At 39.5% G+C, this 14,033-nt stretch overlaps 1 protein-coding gene across 1 annotated transcript in view; it reads right to left on the reverse strand.

Annotated features, from left to right (window-relative positions):
• Positions 1–1,803: 1,803 nt before the first annotated feature.
• Positions 1,804–14,033, reverse strand: part of ACAD11 (acyl-CoA dehydrogenase family, member 11) — a 126,958-nt gene continuing 114,728 nt past the window's right edge. Inside the window, exons 18-20 of the mRNA XM_011977987.1 lie at positions 4,415–4,531; positions 3,127–3,236; positions 1,804–2,378 (exon numbers count right to left, since the gene is read on the reverse strand). Of these exons, the coding sequence (XP_011833377.1) occupies positions 2,264–2,378; positions 3,127–3,236; positions 4,415–4,531 (342 nt within the window). The 3' untranslated portion in view covers positions 1,804–2,263. The remainder of the gene's footprint in view (positions 2,379–3,126; positions 3,237–4,414; positions 4,532–14,033) is intronic.

The raw sequence follows: 14,033 nt of genomic DNA on the forward strand, positions 1-14,033 counted from the left end.
AAGTGAGCCAGGGCGATGAGATCAGAGAGGTGTCAGAGGATGAGATCAGATGGAACCTCGTCAGCCAAAGCAAGGACTCTGCATTTATTCTAGGTGAGATGGAAGCCACTGCAGCATTTGAGAAGGTCATCCTGGCTGCTGTGAGAATAGATTAGAACTCCAGTTAAGAGACTACTGGAGTGATCCAGGCAAAAGAAATAGTGGAGAAAGATACGTGACAGACACACACCAGCCTGTCAACAGGAGCCTCCCCGCCCCTTTCCTCTGCTTCTTGGAGAAGGACCATCTAGTGAAAGGGAAAGGGAGGAGCCAAGCGGGGCTGCCTGGCTTGACTGAAATAAGACATTTTTCATAGCAGACATTTGCAAAAATACATTGCACTTTATATCCTTTATTTAAGAACTTGACGAATTTAAAGCCCTTAGAAAGCCTAAGTAAAAAATGCCTGCCTTCTGAACTTCCCCGGCACTGTTGTAGCTTCATTTAAGATCAAGGAGAAAAGCAGTTTTGGGCAAGCCCTGCCCAGTGTATCCATTCAAGTGTCTAAAGTGCTTTTCACCTACTTTATTTCTCTTGGACAAAATGTGGGCATGCCCATGACACCTAAGTGAGCCACAGTTGTATGGAAACAGCTGGGGTGATGAGGACCCACCCTGAAGAAGCTCTTATCAATAACCACAGGCTGATGAGGAAATCAGTCCTCCATAATCTGCTGAACTTTCTGTTGCGTGTTCTTAGAGTAACAAGGTCAATTACCAGAGACCTTTAACTAGCCCCTCCCCCGGACAATCACAATCCTAAATGTTTGCTGGAGAAAGACCATGACCCTTTCGTGTGGCGCCTCATGGTGTCTTCCCTGTCCGGCAGTCTCAAGGCCCCTCATTGAGGCTCTGTCGCTGACCACTTGGCAATCTTGGAGGGGTCTTCATGGTAGAGCCCTGACTGGTGAGCTCTCTCATCCCTGCTCCCTCCCTGCCATCTCATTATTAGAAAGGGCAGTTTCTTGCTTTAAAACCATGTGGTTTCAAACACATGGCAAACCTGGCAGGCTGTCCCAGATGAACGGCTGCCTAGTGACTGCCAGTGGCAGACATAGCCCTAGAAATGGTCACAATGCTGAGGAGTTTACCTTTAGTCCATTCTCCCACCAGGACTGGGGCCCTGATCCTGATATTGATCTTTTCAGTTTATCCTTTGGAGACTTTTTTCCTTTTCAAAACAATCCTTGGTGTTCTTTTTAACATAATTTTATCTGACTAAATTCAGGGAAGGGAGAGAGGTAAGTACAGATCACATGGAGTGACTTGGCTTAGGGAGGGCCAGATACATGACAATAGATTAACTAAAACAAATCAGCAACCAATCCAGCCAGCTTTCCTCAGACAGAGAAACACATTACAAAACTGTAAGGACCAGATATAGCCTTTAATTCCTAATGTTCAAAAACAATCCTGCCTTCTAAATCACAACTTTTAAAATTAATCATAAGGCTAAATAGTTCGAGTTGTAAGATCTGTCCACTTCAAATAAGGATACCTTTTATAAAGTACTTTATTGTGGTTTCACAGATTTCAAGGTGCTTCTACATGGCTTCAGGGACTCTCGCAACAAACCCTCAGTGGGTCAGGGTCTTCTAAGATTAAAATATTAACACCAATGCATGCAAAGTAAAGTGAGGTACAGTGAGGTTAAGGCAAAGTGGCAATGTTAAAGAGGCCCACAACACACAAGGGATCAGAGCCCAGGCCAAATTCTTGCTCCCCACCTCCACCCCACCCCAAGAAGAAATGTATTTTTTATTTGTTTTTATTTTTAGAAAGAGTCTCACTCGGTCACCCAAGCTGGAGGCCATGTCATGATCACAGCTCCTGTAACCTCAAACTGCTAGACTCAAGCAATCTTCCTGCCTCAGCCTCCCAAGTAGCTAGGACTACAAGCATGTGCCACCACACTTGGCTCATTTAAAAATTTTTTGTAGAGATGGGGGTCTCACTGTGTTGCCCAGGCTGCTCCCAAACTCCTGGCCTCAAGAAGGCACTAGATTGAATGACAACAGCTACAGCATTTCTTATTGAACTCAACCCTGTGTGACCCTTGAAATTATAAAACCCACTGATCAAAATAGGTGCTATAATCTTTACCACAAGTGAATAATTAACCCTGTGCTCAAACTGCTGCAAAAATATGAGATTCAAATGTTGGAGCCAGTGAAGTTTGTATGAAGGAGAGTTTCTGCCGGTGGGATGTGGCAGTGCCACTCTCCTTACATCTTGGCTGTCAGCTTTTTGGCTTGGTCCTGCAGCTCCATTGTTGCGATTGCTGAAAGGTGAACTTCGTCAGGTCCATCTGCTAAACGCAAACTTCGGGTTACAGCATACCTGAAAAAGCAAAAGAACCAGGGATCACAGGGAGTTATGGAAGAGGAACATGATACTTTTGACGTCAGTCACTCTGATTGTAAAACAAGACTATATTAGTTCTTAAATCCTACCAAGGTCACGGTAAGAAAAAGGGTACCAGGAAAATAAGCTAAAGGGCTTCTGCAATGCCATCTTAAAGTTCCCAACTTCGGAAAGTTAAATGGCAAAGTACAGTGGAGTTAATCTCATTCCTGGTTTCCTATAGTTTACTAGATGTTGCCAGAACTTAGAACAGGCAGTGAATGGTATGATACTATATATTTAGTTCTTTCTTAAGGGTAAAAATAGATGAAGGATGAGGCTCTATGTCCAGTATGATAGAGAAGGAGGCGCTGTAATTATGTGTGGAGATAGACAGATGGGGAATGGAGAATGTTCCTACCTCCCAGTAATCAGGATCTAGATGTTAGATAGTCACTGACATGTACCGCTATAAATTCAGCGAAACCCCATGCTGTGTCTATGGCCCAGGAATCCTCGGTGGGTCACCTCAGTGTAAAAATTAACATACTTGAACGAAACGATTATTGTAATAATAAGAGCAACTATTTCTTGGTGTTGAGCTCTATATTAAAGTATGTATATCACTTCATTTAGCCTTCAATTACACTGAAACTAAATGTAAGCAATTCATGTCAAGGCATCTATAGATTTTTTACCTCCATGCCTATCAAATGTAGACGATTCTTAAATGACATCTACTCACATGTTGGCCAGAGGGTAATCCTGGGAAACACCAGCACCTCCGCACACCTGGATGGCCCAGTCAACGATTTTGCAGACAGCCCGTGGGGCAGCCACTTTGATCACTGCAATCTACATAAGCAAGATATGAAAAGAATGCTTTTTTCTTAGACTATACACCATGTGGCAAAACTGGGAAATGAAACAAGGGAACTTTCCCACACCCAAGTCAGCACTCAAACAGGATCTTTAACAAAAGCCAACAAAGAGATCCTGCTGCAATGCAGTTAATGGCCGTATTTCAGTCAATACAGACCCTCTGGAAAGAGACACCTCTTCCAAATCACATTTTATCCATTTATTTCTAACTTGCCTTGTTTCCAAAAGGATTTCAGGCAGCTGATAAATCACACTCATTACCTTAGGGATCATAAAAATAGTCCAAGGGCCTTTGTGCCTCTAATCAGTTTTCTTTTAGCAGTTTCATGGGCTTTTAGAATTAAATGATTATGTCTTTATTTCATATAAGCCAGAAATATAAGAAAGCAGAGGATGAGAAGTCTCTTCCATGAAACATTTACCATGCAGCAGTATCATGCTGTGCATTTTTTTGTTTTGTTATTTGAGACAGGCTCTCACTCTGTCACCCAGAATAGAGTGGAGTGGCTATTCACAGGCATGATCATAGCTCACTACTCGTGCCTCAGAATCCTGGGCTCAAGCTATCCTCCTGCCTCAGCCTCCCTGAGACTACAGGCACAAGTTACCATGTCGGCTAATTTTTTTCTTTTTTTTTTAAGAGACAGGGTCTCACCATGTTGCCCAGGCTGGTCTCAAATCCCTGGCCTCAAACGATTTTCCCACCTCCACCTCCCAAGTAGCTGGGATTACAGGCGAGAGCCACTGTGGGTGGCTGCTGCACATTCTGTGTATATTATCTTGGTTACTCTTCACAAGAACCCTAGGCCTTAGGCAGAAAGGTTAAGTACTTTGCCTGTGATCACAAGGCTAGCAGAAAGTGGCAGAGTGGGTGCAGTTCCAGGGCTGTGTAAAACCTATGATTTCCCCCACTCTTTGTTGCTGTATCTTAAGAATGCTGAAGATATTCTCCCTCCCGAAAATCATTCCCTAAAGCACTTGCTAGGAGACTAGCAAGTGACAGGCATTTATAATTTATAACCCACAATCACATGGGGGCTTCCAATATTCTGAGTGCCATCGAGATGCCAAGAAAACTGAAATGTCCAACAGGTGGAGAGAACTGGAGAAGGCTCAGCAGCTGGTGGTCCGAGGGGAGAAGGTAGCCTCACCTCCTTCTTAGCGCCAGCACTGCCCAGAGTGTCCATGCTGTGAGCGGCTTTCAGAGTCAACAAGCGGATCTTCTCAATGGTAATGCGGCTTTCAGCAATCCGGTGAGCCACAACCTCCTATAGGGGAGCAAAAGGCAGCAAAATGAAGGAGGAGCTAAGCTGTAACAGTCTTATAGTTTGGCGAAAACACTCTCTAGGCCAGAGATTGTTCACAAGCTTTACTCTAAGTATTTTTAAATGGAAGAGTTAATTCATTTGATACACACCAGTCTAACCACATACTTGTGGAATGCTACAGTTAAAATTGAAATATTTCAGAAAGACATTTTATTTTCCCAGAAAAATCATTTATTTTGGATGTCTTAATGTCTAAGGTAAAGATGGCTGACCTAAGCCACTGCCTTACTGCGAAACCACTCAAAGGCCCGCTAATTGCCTGCTGTCATGGAAACCTGGCTAAATGTATGGTAGTGAAGCCGCTTATAGGTAAACTAGAAAATTCTCAGGACAATTTCAGTGTGGGGACAGTTCAGCAGCAATCTGCTGTGCTGTTACTGTAATTTATTTATTTAAAATGACCTTTCATGTGGTGGACAGTTGAATGATAATACATGTATAGATTGGAACAACCACAGTCAAGAATACAGAATAGTTCCATCTCCCACAGAACTCTCTGGTGCTGCCCCTTTTTAGTCACAGCCTCCTCCCACTCCTAACCTCTGGCAACCATGAATAGGTTCTCCATCACTATAGTTTTGCCTTTTCCAGAATGTCATGTAAATAGAATCAGGTAGCATGTGTTGTTTTGAGACTAACTTCTTTCATTCAGTTTAATGCCTTTGAGCGTCATCTAAATTGTTCTGTGTATTGACTGTTCATTCCTTCTTATTGCTGAGTAGTATCTGAGTAGTATTCCATTGTAAGTATGTACCAGTTTGTTTATCTATTTGCCTGTTGAAGGACATTTCGGTTGCTGCCAATTTTTAAATTTTATTTATTTATTCTTTGAGACAGACTCTGGCTCTGTCACCCAGGTTGGAGTGCAGTGGCGCGATCTCGGATCGCTGCAATCTCCGCCTCCTGGGTTCAAGCAATTCTCCTGCCTCAGCCTCTGAGTAGCTGGGACTACAGGCACCCGTCACCATGCCTGGCTAATTTTGTATTTTTAGTAGAGGCAGGGTTTCGCCATATTGGCCAGGCTGGTCTCGAACTCCTGACCTTGTGATCTGCCCGCCTCGACCTCCCCAAGTGCTGGGATCACAGGCGTGAGCTATTGTGAGATTATTCATAGAGCTTCTGTGCATTTGTATATGGGTTTTTGTGTGGACATGTTTTCATTTTTAAAGCAGATAGCAGGAGTAGAATTGTTGGGTCAGTGGTAAATATTTATTAAGAAACTGACAATTGTCTAGAGTGGTTGTACATTTTGCATTCCTACTAGCAGTGTATGAGAGTTCCAGTTGCTCCGCAAACTATCAGCACTTAGTATCATATTTTATTTTAGTCATTTTAACATGTGCAGAGATATCACGGTTTTAATTTGCATTTCTGTAATGGCTATTGCTGTTGATCCCCTTCAATGTACTGATTTGCCATCTCTATACCTCTTTGGTGACATGTCTGTTAAAGTGTTTTGTTCATTTTTTAATTGGGTTGTTTTCTTACTATTTGATTTAGAGAGTCCTTTATATATCCAGGACACCAGTCATTTGCCATATGAGCAATTTGTCAATTCTTTCTTTTATGGGTCTTGCTTTTGGTGCATGTTTAGGAACATTTTACCTAATCCCAGAAAATGATTTTTCCACTATGTTTTCTTCTAAAAGTTTACAGTTTTACCTTTTACATTTGGATCTATGATCCATTTCGAGTTAAAACTTTGTGTGAGGTGTGTGGTTTAGATCAAGGGTCACTCTTTTACCTATGTATGTCCAATTGCTGCAACACTATTTACTGTAAAGATGTAACTTTCTCCATTGAACTGCCTTTGCACCTATGTAAAAAATCAATTGGCCTATATTTCTATGAATCTATTTCTGGACTCTCTCTTATGCTCCAAAGATCTACATGTCTTTTGCTTACTGATTACTGTAGCTTAGAGTAAGTCTTAAGATTGGGTGGTGTGATTCATCGAGCTTTCTTCTTTTTCAAATTCTTTTGGCTACTTTAGATTTTTTTGTATTTCCATATAAATTTTGGGATCAGCCTGTCTTTATCTATAAAAACATCCTTTTGGGATTGTGATTGGAACTGCCTTAAGTCTGCAGATCAGTTTGAGGATGGTTAACATCTTTCATCTGTTAAGTCTTCTAATCTACATATTTACTTAGGTCTCTTTTGATTTATTTTATCGCTTTGAGTGCATGTGGATATTGTAGTGTTTTGATAGAGTAGTACTTAAAAAAAAAAAAAACTATTGTAAATGGTATTTTAAAACTTCCAGTTCCCCGTTGTTCATTGCTTGTATATAAAACTAAAATTGTTATGTATTGACCTTGTATCCTGTAACTTTGCTAAACTCACTTATTAGTTCTGGGAGGGCTGTTTCATTTTCTTTGATGTGTTCCTTAGGATTTTGCATACACTCACATTGTCATCTACAAGCAGGCCCAGTTTTACTTCTTTTTCCCCCAACTACATGCTCTTTTTTTCTCTTGTTTTACTGCACTGGCTAGGAATTCTTCTATGATCGTAAATTGGAATTGTGAAGGTGAACATTCTTGCCTCATTCCCAGTTTTGGGGGAAAAGCATTTAGTCTTTTATCACTAAGTATGATGTTAGATTTTAAAAAATACTCTCTATAAAGTTGAGTAAATTCCTTTGTATTCCCAGTTTACTGGGAGTTCCTATCATAAACAGATGCTGAATTTTGTCAAATGCCAAAGCATCAATTGATATGATGATGTGATTTTTTAATGTTCATGCAGTTTTCACTGTTAGTTTGGCAGATTATAATAATTTATTTTAAATTATCAAGTTATAGATATGAATCAGGCTTGCATTTCTGGGATAAACCCTACTTGACTATGCTGTATGATTATTTTTACACACTGCTAGACTTTATTTGGTAATACTTTGCTGGTGGTTTTTGCATCTATATTGGTCTATGATTTGTTCTTGTCTGGTTTTGGATTAGGATAATTCTGGCCTCATAAAATGAGTTGACGAGGGTTTCCTCCTTCTCTATTTCTGGAAGAGATATGTAAAACTGGTGTTATTTCTTCTCTAACTGTTTAGTAGAATTTACCAGTAATACCATCTGGGCCTGAAGATTTTTTTTTTTCAGGAGCTTTTTAACTTTGAATTCAACTTATTCAACAATAGTTGTAGAACTATTCAGGTTCTCTATTTCATCTTCAGTGAGTTTTGATAGTTTGTGGGGTTTGAGGAATTGTTCTACTTCATCTAAATTGTTAACTTTATGTGTTTTGTACACATACTAGAGCATGTGGGTCCCAAGTCCTAGATCTGGAATGGAGGAGACTCTGCTTCCGCCTTGGCTCCAGACCCCATTCTCCAATCCATGTTTTCCCAGAGAGCTCTGCATTGTGGCTTACACACAGCCTACATAGACTAAGAAAATCAGTATGTCTGATATCCTCTGCTTCTAACAAGGATGGAATTCATATATTTTTCCCTATTCCTTCTGTTAAGTACAACTAATAACCCTGGGCATTATCTATAAAACAAACTTAAGAAGACTCTGAAAGGTAGAGAAAAAGTAGTCTTCAGGTCCAAAATAATAACCTAGTGGTGTGTTTCCTAGGTTTTCTTTTGCCTCATCTATCTCAGCTGCCAAGATTCTTCCCAGCAGCTGAAGAATCTAGTAACCTGGAAATGTCAGTGAGCACAGACCAAAACAAAACAAAAACATAAAGCACCCCAACAAAAGCATAATCTCTCTAACCAAAGGATCAGCAAAGGGGCAGCCTAGCAAGCCAAAAATCTTTTAGAGAATAACCACTTTACTGCAGCCAGATACCACAGAAAAAACACTGCCCCCCCCCCACCCACCGCCCTTTCATGGCATCTCGATGGCACTCAGAATATTGGAAGCCCCCATGTGATTGTGGGTTATAAATTATAACCCACCCCTCAGCTCCTCACCGGATGGCTGAAAAGCCTCCTTACCGTAGGCTTCCTCCCTGGTAAGCACTGTAATGAGGTGCCCCAACACCCCTGCCAGGAAGGTATCAGACAGTGCCAAGTAAAAACCTGAGGCTTTCCTCCCCACTGGCCAGTAATAAGTCCCCCCGACCCATCTTATGAAGTGTTAGTGCAGTCCAAATGGGATGCCTGGACTTTCATCCTGCCTGGCAGTATGAGGGCATCATCCTCTTCAGGTACTGATGGAAGCTGGGAGGGGAACCTGGACTTCTCTCTCTGCCTAGCAGTAATGAGGTGATGCCACTCCTTTCTCTGACAGAACGGTATCAAAGAAAGCCAATTAAAATAGAAGCTTTAAAAAGGTCCAGAGTCTCACAATATAAAACTGTTCAGGTTTCAATTTTAAAAATCATCCATAATATCAAAAACCTGGAACAATTCAAAATGAATTTTTAAAAAATCAAGAGACACAGTGATATAGTTTGGATGCTTGTCTCCTCCAAATCGCATATTGAAACATGAAGGTGGAACTTAGTGGGAGGGTCATGGGGGAATATCCCTCATAAACGGTTTGATGCCTTCTCTTCAGTAATGAGTTCACATAAGATCTGATTGTTTAAGAGAGTCTGGGATGTCCTCCCTTATCTCTCTTGGTCCCTCTCTTGTCACGTGATGTGCTGGCTCCCTCTTTACCTTCCACCATGATTGTAAGCTTCCTGAGGCTGCCCAGAAAGAGATATTGGCACTAGACTTGTACAGCCTGCAGAACCATGGGCCAAACGAAGCCTCTTTTCTTTATAAATTACCCAGTCTCAGGTATTCCTTTATACCACTATAAAATGGACTAACACACCCAGATAACAGAGATGTTAGAATTTCTGACAAAATTTTAAAGCAGCCATGATAAAAATGCTTCAGTGAGCAGTTACAAACACAACTGAAGCAATTAAAAAAATTGAAAGCCTCAGCAAAGAAATAGAAGATGTAAAGAAGAACCAAATGGGTATTTTATAAGTAAAAAACATAACAGTTCAAATAAAAAGCTCAGTGGATGGGTTCCACAGCAGACTAGAGGGGACAGAGGAAAAAATCAGTGAACTGGAAGATAGGACAACAGACACAGCCCAACCTAAACCACAGAGAGAAAACAAACTGGAAAAGAAAAAAAAGAAGAACAGCATCGTAGGAACATGTGAAATTATAACAAAAGATCTACCATTCACATCACCAGCTTCCAGGAAGAGAAAGAGTAAGGCTGAAAAAGTACTTGAAGAAACAATGGCTGAAAACATCTCAAATTTGGCAAGAGACCTAAACCTGAAGATTCAAGAAACTGGGGTGAATCCCAAGCAGCATAGATCCCAGAAATCCATACCAACACACATCATAATTAAATTTCTGGAAAAATAGAGATAAAAACATCTTGAAAGCACCAGAGAAAAATGACATCTTATCTACAGCAGGGAGATATATATGTCAGAAGGAAGTAGCACAATATTTTTCTAGTGCTGAAAGAAAAGAAACTTATATCCAGTGGGGTATCTTTCAGGAAAAAAGAAGAAATAAGACATTCTTAGATGAAGCAAAACAGAAATTGTCACTTTTAGACTCTAAAAGAAAGGTTAAAGGAAGTTCTCTAAATGGAAAGGAAAAGATAAAAGAAGAAACCTTGGAAAATCGGGAAAGAAGAAAGAACACAATAAGCAAAAATATGGCTAATAAAATTCGTTTGCTTTCTCCTCTAAAATTTTCTAAAGTATATTTGATGGTGGAGGCAAAAATTATAACCCTGATGTTATTCTAAATGTATTTAGAGAAAATAATTAAGACAATTATATTGTTTATTTATTTAGAGACAGAGTCTCTATCTACCAGGCTGGAGTGCAGTGGCGTGATCTCAGCTCACTGCAACTTCTGCCTCCTGGGTTCAAGCAATTCTTGTGCTTCAGCCTCCTGAATAGCTGGGGTTACAGGCACACGCCACCACGCCCGGCTAAGTTTTGTTTTTAGTAGAGACAGGGTTTCGCCATGTTGGCCAGGCTGGTCTCAAACTCCTGACCTCATGTGATCCACCCGCCGTAGCCTCCCAAAGTGTGGGATTACAGGCGTGAACTACTGCGCCAGGCCCAAGACAATTGTATTATAAATGGGAGAGTAAAAGGAACTTAAAGGAAGGTAAAATGTCTATACTTGACTCAAATTGGTAAAATGATGACACCAATAGACTTTAATAAGATCTAGAGAGAAAGGTAACTAGATAGATAAATAAACAAGTATATGTGATACCTAGAACAACCACCAAAAGAGTTATACAAAAAGATACACTCGAGAAATATTATAAATAAATCAAAATGAAGTTCTAAAAATGTTAAATTAACCCACAGGAATGCAGGAAAAGGAAAACAGAAAAGCAATAACCAGAGAGAACAAACAGAAAACAAAAATAAAATATCCGATTTAAGCCCTAACATATCAGTTATTATAAAGACAAAGATAAAGTGGATTAAAAATATGACCCAACTATATGTCATTTAGAAGAAATATACATCAAATATAATGATATAGGGCCAGGCGTGGTGGCATCCACAACAGGACATCTACAAAAATGCTATAGCTAACATTATACCTAATATTCCCCGAAGACAGAGAACAAGGTAAGAATGTCAGTTCTCACCTCTCTTATTCAACATAGTATTAGAAGTTCTAGCCAGTGCAGTAAGACAAAGGAAGGAGACAAAAAGCATGTATATCAGAAAAGAATAAAGAAAACTATTCCTTATTTACAGACGACATGATTATCTATGTAAAATCCCAAGCAATCTACAAAAAACTCCTAGAACTAATAAGTGAGTTCAGCGAGGCCACAGGGTATGAGATAAACATACAACATGGTGAAACCCTGTCTCTACTAAAAATACAAAAAAATTAGCCAGGTGTGGTGGCAGGCACCTGAATCCTAGCTACTTGGGAGGCTGAGGCCAGAGAATCGCTTGAACCCGGGAGGCGGAGGCTGCAGTGAGCCGAGATCATCCCATTGCACTCCAGCCTGGGCAACAACAGTGAAACTTTGGCTCAAAAACAAAACAAAACAAAAAACTAAACTTCTATATACTAGTAATAGACCCTGAAGTTAAAAACACAATACTTACTATAATTGCTCAAAACTGAAATACGTATGTATAGGACTTGTAGGCTGAAAACTACACACAGATGAGACGATGTGTGTAGATGATGAAAGAAACCAAGGAAAAGCGAAATAAACAGAGAGATATACCAGGTTCACAGAATAGAAAACTCTACATAGTAAAGATATCAATTTTTCTCAATGTTTGCAGATATAGACAAGATTATTTTTAAATTATATGCAAAGGCAAAGGAACCAGAAGAGCTGAAACATTTTGAAAGAGAAGTCTAACCTGAGAGGAATCAGTCTAGCTTATTTGAAGATTAATTATGTAACCACAGTAATCAAGACTGTGTGGTGCTGGCAGAGAAACTGACGCATAGCTAATTATGACAGAAGAGACAACCCACATATAAACCCACACAAATAATGTCTGACTGATTTTTGAGAAAAGCACGAAAACAGTTCAATGGAAGAAAGATAGCCTTTAAAAAAAATGTTGCTGAAGCAATTAGACATTCACAGGCAAAAAAAAAAAAAAAAAAAAAAATGAACCTTGACCTAAGTTTCATACAAAAATTAACTCAAAATGTAAGCAGACACAAATGTAAAATGTGAAACTTTCAGAGACACATTATAGGAGAAAATCTTCAGAATATAGGATTAGGCAGAGTTATTAGACTTGACACCAAAAGCATGACCCATAAAAGCAAACATTGGCAAATTAGAGTTCATTAAAATTAAACACTTTTGTTCTGTGAACGACCTGGTTAAGAAGATGAAAAGACAAGATACAGAGTAGGAGAAAATATTTACAAACCACATATCTGACAGGATAGTATCTAGAATCTATAAAGAACTCTCAAAATTCAATAGTAAAAAAGGTGATCTAGGACATGGACACAGGACATGAACCAAAGAGGACATAAGATGGCAAATAAGTACATGAAAAGATGCTCAACATGATTCACCAACAGGGCAACTGAGATTAAAGCCACAATGGGTGGTTTTAAAACCACAAACGCATCAGAATGGCTAAAATTAAAAAGTAGTAACACCACCATATGCTGGAGGGGATGTGGAGAAACTGAATCACTCATACTCAGTTGGTGAGAATAAAAAATAGAAAGGTTTAGCAGTTTCCAAAAAAACTAAACATGCAACTACCACATGACACAGTAATTGCACTCGTGGGCATTTATCTCTGAGAAACGAAAACTTATATTTACACAAAAGCCTACACAAATGTTTACAGCAACTTTATTTGCAATAGCCCAGACCTGGAAACAACCCAGATGTCCCTCAACAGATAAACAGTTAAACAAACTGTAGTATATCCAGACTAAGGAATACTACTGAACAATAAAAATGAACCAACTACTGATAAACACAACGTAGATAAATCTCCAAGAAATTATGTTGAGTGAAAACAGCCAGTGTCAAATGTTTTCATACTGTATGATTCCATTCTTGGAATGACAAAATTGTAAAATGAAGAACAGATTAGTGGCTGCCAGGAGTTAATGAGAAGGCTGGGGTGGAAGCAAACTAAATGTGGCTATAAAAGGGCAACATGAGGGATCCTTGTGGTGAATGGAATGCTCTGTATTCTGACTATATTCATGACAACATCTTGGTCCTGATACTGTATTCTAGTTTTGCAAGATGTTACCATTGGGGAAACTGGGCAAAGGATTCAAGAGATCTGTATGTTCTTATACCTGTATGTGAAACTGTAATTATCTCAAAATGAAAAGTTGAATTTAAAAATGGTACTTGCTTCTTGTTTAGCTTAGAAAACATTCTCTGAGTTTTCCCAATTTGTCAGAACTTGTAAGAGAAGCAGGGAGGTAAGTGGAAAAACATTAAAATCAAGCCTCACCGTAAGTCCCGCAGGCAACCAAACATTCAGAATTCCTCAGTGAAACCCAGGGAGCATACAAAATGTATCCAGCGAGCTCTAATGAGTTTTTTGGTTTCCAGTTCTAAACACAGAACTGAGTTGGTCTGAGTGTCGCGGGTTATTGTTAAGCTAAACACAGAATTGGTTTCCAATTCTAAATACGGAATTGATGTTTACACTGAAGAAAAACGTTCATTAAGATGAGTTAAACCAGCAGACAATTACAGTGCTTTGATGCAAGCCATATTAACCTTCCATACCTGTGTTTTCCAGATTATATTTACCTTTTATTTTTTTTATGGTAATCATATATTTTTTATTTTTTATTTATTTCTAACTTTTCTTTTAAATTCAGGGATACACATGCAAGTTTGTTATATAGATAAACTCATGTCACGGGGGTTTATTGTACAGATTATTTCGTCACTCAGGTATTAATCCTAGTACCCATTAGTTATTTTTCCCGACCCTTTCCCTCCTCCCA

This window comes from Mandrillus leucophaeus, unplaced genomic scaffold, assembly GCF_000951045.1.
Source record: "Mandrillus leucophaeus isolate KB7577 unplaced genomic scaffold, Mleu.le_1.0 Scaffold186, whole genome shotgun sequence".
Taxonomy (NCBI): domain Eukaryota; kingdom Metazoa; phylum Chordata; class Mammalia; order Primates; family Cercopithecidae; genus Mandrillus; species Mandrillus leucophaeus.